Source organism: Monopterus albus, unplaced genomic scaffold (genome assembly GCF_001952655.1).
Source record: "Monopterus albus unplaced genomic scaffold, M_albus_1.0 scaffold125.1, whole genome shotgun sequence".
Taxonomy (NCBI): domain Eukaryota; kingdom Metazoa; phylum Chordata; class Actinopteri; order Synbranchiformes; family Synbranchidae; genus Monopterus; species Monopterus albus.
Genome location: NW_018128005.1, coordinates 1,095,118 through 1,100,102, shown reverse-complemented (window position 1 = coordinate 1,100,102; position 4,985 = coordinate 1,095,118). Strand labels below are relative to the sequence as shown.

At 43.7% G+C, this 4,985-nt stretch overlaps 1 protein-coding gene across 1 annotated transcript in view; it reads left to right on the top strand.

Annotated features, from left to right (window-relative positions):
- pfkpb (phosphofructokinase, platelet b) overlaps positions 1-4,985 on the top strand; it is a 40,296-nt gene that overhangs the window by 27,319 nt on the left and 7,992 nt on the right. Inside the window, exons 9-15 of the mRNA XM_020612456.1 lie at positions 1-81; positions 253-378; positions 1,113-1,177; positions 1,495-1,564; positions 3,293-3,439; positions 3,890-3,960; positions 4,198-4,285. The exon at positions 1-81 is cut by the window's left edge and continues 3 nt beyond it. Of these exons, the coding sequence (XP_020468112.1) occupies positions 1-81; positions 253-378; positions 1,113-1,177; positions 1,495-1,564; positions 3,293-3,439; positions 3,890-3,960; positions 4,198-4,285 (648 nt within the window). The remainder of the gene's footprint in view (positions 82-252; positions 379-1,112; positions 1,178-1,494; positions 1,565-3,292; positions 3,440-3,889; positions 3,961-4,197; positions 4,286-4,985) is intronic.

Here is a 4,985-nt window from a genome sequence, read left to right as displayed (position 1 = left end):
TGCCTGGGTTTTGACACCAGGGTCACCATCTTGGGCCACGTGCAGAGAGGTGGGACCCCCTCAGCCTTTGACAGGATCCTGGTAAGTGATTCCACTGATGTGAGATGATGAAATGGGAGACAAATCAAATGTCATCTTCTTTGATTCAAGACTAGAAAATCCTCAGAACATGGTCTCATACTGTACTGCCGACATTCTGCTGCTCAAAATTGACCCGTTTTCAGTTTGACCTTTGACCTCTGACTCCTGCAGGCCAGCCGTATGGGTGTGGAGGCAGTGCTGGCATTACTGGAGGCCTCTGCCAACACCCCGGCCTGTGTTGTGTCCCTGGTTGGCAACCAGGCTGTTCGCCTGCCACTTATGGAGTGTGTTCAAATGGTAAGAGTGTCTGTGTCATGTCTGTGTTGGCGTGATGACGTTTAATATCCCAGACAGTCTCTGTTGTCTCATTTAGCCACTTGTTAGCAGCCGCCTTTTCTAAGGCACGTAAAAGCATTAAAGATCATGAGTGGAGTATTTGCTGACGTATTTCATGTCATAGTACAAAACATAAAAATGGTTTTAGGACTCACTACTATCCCACTTTGTTATCAAAAATAAATGTTGAATGTGTGACACTTAAGGAACATTTAATGCGCAGTGCTACGTTGCATACATTCTGTACAACAGTGGGGATTGACCCCCGCATTAAACATGAATTTGGGTTCAAAACATGCAGACATTTCCATTAACAGGATGTCAGTTACAGTTTAAGACAGAGAGCTGCTGTATACGTCTCACTTTACATTTAACTACTCACTGTTTCAACAAGATGCATGTAGCACCTCTGTGTATTACAATACACGAAGGTTTAAAAAATAGTCAAATGTGTGCAAAGGGTAAATCTGAGCTGTGCCTCACTGTAATCCTACACACCAACACCATCAACAGTTGGTTTAGTGCCTGGGCTGATTGGGCCCAGGTGCTTCTAGTTCAGCATAACTCCACCCACCAGTTAGCTGCAAGACATGCAGGACAACAGGAGCACTCCACCAAATCTGTCTCAACAGGAAACACGAGCATGTGGCTGATTTTAGCATATATGGTGACAATGGTTCATGTCTTGTCATCAGACCCAAGAAGTACAGAAGGCCATGGATGAGAAGAAGTTTGAAGAGGCAGTCAGACTGCGTGGGAGGTATTTTGTTACTTTGATACCATCTGTTAGTTTACTGTAAGACTGCAAACAAGTTTAAAAGGTGCAGATGTTATACAAAACTCCTGAATACAGCAACACTGACCCAATTTCTGCTGAAGTCCTGCATGTTATACAAGGTGTTTTCTGCCACAACATCCAGTTAGCGCTTGCTCTCTCATCTGTTCGGCAATGTGCCCCAGTGTAACTGTGTTTTTGTTGATTTCTGATAGACTCTAAATGCTTTCTCTACTGAAGCGATGGAGTCAGTGTGGTTTTTTTTAATGCTGGTCAACTTTTTTTGTATCTGTCATTTGCAGGAGCTTTGAAAACAATCTGAACACCTACAGACTCCTCTCCAACCGGAAACCTGACTCCGAGATCCCTAATGTAAGTTTCCCTTACAACCAGATCATAAAAACAAGGATTGTATCAGATCAGTAAATTGTAACATTTAAATTTTTCCTGATGTGTTTTTTCACCAGCGGCTCTGAGATTTATACCTTAGCATATAAGGTACTTCCTGGTCAAGTGCATTGTGGGTGCTGCAGTCTTTTTGTGACACTAACCGAGTTTGTTTTTCTGTGGCCATCTGTCATGAGGCAGAGGAGGAGGTGGGGGTGAGGAGCAGTCTGACATACAGTATGTGATGAGCAGGCTCGAGTTTATCTGCAGCTTCTACGGGCGTAGTTCACGCCGCTCATTACAGCAGCTAGCTCAGACCTTCGTGTTGATCCTTCTTATTCACTTCGGCTTCCACCGTCCACCTTGCTGTGATGACATCGAATTAAAAATATGAGTGGTTTTTAGCTTTTTGCCTAATATGTAGTCCAATGATTTACTGGGACTTAACATGCCATGAGGTCTTTTTTTTATTTTACAGCGATGACATAACTCCCGTTTGTTTACATGGTAACGGGTATGAAATCGCAGTGTCTGTGCTCATTTTCTGTTGCTCTGTCTGTAAAAGCCTCGCTTTCACAGACAGTGATCTGCTGTCGTAGACTGCAGACTGGACATGCTCCACTGATGTGGGGAGTAAATGTGCAACTCTCTAAACTGGGGATCAGTGAACGTATGATACTGGATTTAGCTGTGATCCCATTGTGAAGAATCGGCAGACACTAAGGGTGTTACTGTGGAAAAACTACATATCCCCAAACCTTTTAAAAAGTTATGTTTTGGGCTTTTTAACCTTTATAGTGATTCTCTGAGAGGTGGACAGCAAACATGGGAGACAGATTGGCGGGGGGAGACCTGCGACAGTTGCCGGCAGTCTGACTGGATCCGTTGACATTGCGCATGCAGCGTGCTGCCGGGCACCTCGTATCCCAGTGCTGTTTAATATCAGTTGGTGAACTAGATGGTTACGAGCTGTTACGACCTTAGAGCTACAAGTCTCACTTAAACATTTTCAGGAGTGAAAACCTTCAAGGCTCAGTTTGTCATCAATTCGCAACACGCCTGTTGCACACGAAAATGAATTTATAGCTGAGTGCATGACGCTTCAGCTGCAATATGGATCATGTGCACTTTGATATTAGGGGATGAAAGTTGTTGTACAGCACTTTTGGGTTGTATCCCAAAACCTGTTGTACTCTGCAACTAGTGGCACAGTTCTCGGGATGATTTGAGACCGGAGTGAAGGTTTACATCGGCTGTTTATTTTCAGTGGTTACCGTGAGAAAGCAGCTGCTGTTTGGCTGACTTTTAGCAGCATGTGGCTTCTTGCATGTGACATCACTTCTGCCTGCTGTGGTCCTGCTCCCGGGCGAAGCCCTGCCTGCTCCTCAGTACTTACTGAGATATGGATGGTGTTGTGAGGCGCTGGAGACAGACTACTGTCCGACTGAGGTTTTGCAAAAAATGCAGCTGTTCACCTCTAATGCATCCTTGTCCAGTTTGTCTTCACTACTGCTAGAGGTTGCTGGTGTACCATCATGTTCAAACCAAGTCTCTGCCACACATGCTGCGACTGTAGGATTTACACCTTGACTGTGAAGATGTTTTAAACTGTGACAAAGCTTGGGGCTGCTATAACATGTGGCTGTAATTAATACAAGTGCCAGCGTTCGTCTCTCAGTATACGGTGCGTGACTGCTTCTCTGTCACCCACAGAGCTCCTTTAACGTGGCGGTGCTGAATGTCGGCGCCCCAGCAGCAGGTATGAATGCCGCCGTGCGCTCTGCTGTCAGAGTGGGAATAACCGAAGGCCACAAGATGTTTGCTGTCAGCGATGGCTTCGAGGGATTTTACAAAGGCCAGGTGAGAGACAAACGGATCTACTGTGTGTTTGCACTGCACTTATTAGTCAGCTTGTCCACTGCTAAGTTACTGTGGCAACAAAAATACACTTTCATGATCACACAGATATTATTAGTAAAATTCAAGTGCAAGACTTTTCAAGGTAAAATGTTGAAAAACACAATGCTGAGAACACTACAGCTCTGTGTGCAGATCCTTATTCACCTGACTCCTAAGTTCTTCACTCTGCACTTATGAAACCTTCCCCACTTACATACGGAAGCAAATGTGACTTTCAGCTCCTTAATGTGACTATAAACCTACTCATGACTAGCACTCATTGTCACCAGTAACCATATGGTCCCACAACGTTCCCTGGAGGTCCCTGGCCAGTGGTGACGAGGTCACTGTCCTCCCTCTCCACTGCACCAGCTCCAGTGATAAAACTAAACAGTCTTTTTTCCCCCTCAGATCAAGGAGATCAAATGGGGAGATGTGGGTGGCTGGACTGGTCAGGGAGGGTCGCTGCTAGGGACAAAAAGGTACAGTAGTGAATGATTGTACTGTAGATTTTAGTGACTTACATCCTGTGTAAATAATAATGTTTTGGGGGGGGGGGTCCACTCGGGAAAGGGCTGACACTTACTGAAGCTATTGTAATCAGATAAAATCATTATAGTTGTACCCTGTCTCAAAGCAGCTCTTAATAAAAACAACTTAAGAGAAGTTAGATGGAACATTTTTTTTAAGTATTTGATTATTTCCTTTCTGTGTGGTAGAACTCTTCCAGCAAAACATCTGGATAAGATTGCTGAACAGATGAGGATCCATAACATCAATGCTCTGCTCGTCATCGGAGGATTCGAGGTACGTACTCTGTCTCTGAACATGTTTTATCACCAATGTAATGAAAAGTCTTATCTTAATATTTGTCTTTGCTCAGTTATTTCACCTTAAAAGCTACTGATAAACATCTTTTTGGACCTGTAAGACACCACTGCATTACCAAGCCTTCGCTCACTGTCTCCAGTATTTTACTCTGTGTTGTTTGCTCAACAGTTTTTTTTTTAGTTTTTCTTTTTCACTGATAATTCTATTTTGAAAATACACTTCAAGGTTCATTTAACTTGTTTTCCTTTTGTCTGTCCATATGTGGTTATAACTTCATGGCCAAGCTGCTGATTGTGTGCAGAGTCATAAAAATGACCTTAATCAAAAGATTTAATATTTATTAGCTTGAAAGTGTTTTAGATTTAAAGCTTCCAGGTTCGAACCACACAACTGAGTTTGTAAATTGTAACAGAGATGAATGCAGTTAAATTATAAATTCAGTTAGAGAAAACTAAAATGAGAAACTGTCGGTTATTGTTTTGTTGGCTGTGGCAGCTTGGCCAGAACAGGAACTGTTTTCATTCTTGTGTTTTGGTGTATGTAGATGGACAACATCTACTTCCTGTGTCTCACTGTCCATGGTGTTGGCCTGGCTCTCTCCTCTTGGCTTCTCCCACCAGTACACTCCTTCAGACCCCCTGTTTGTCCCACTTGCCATGGTTGCCCCCCCCCCCAC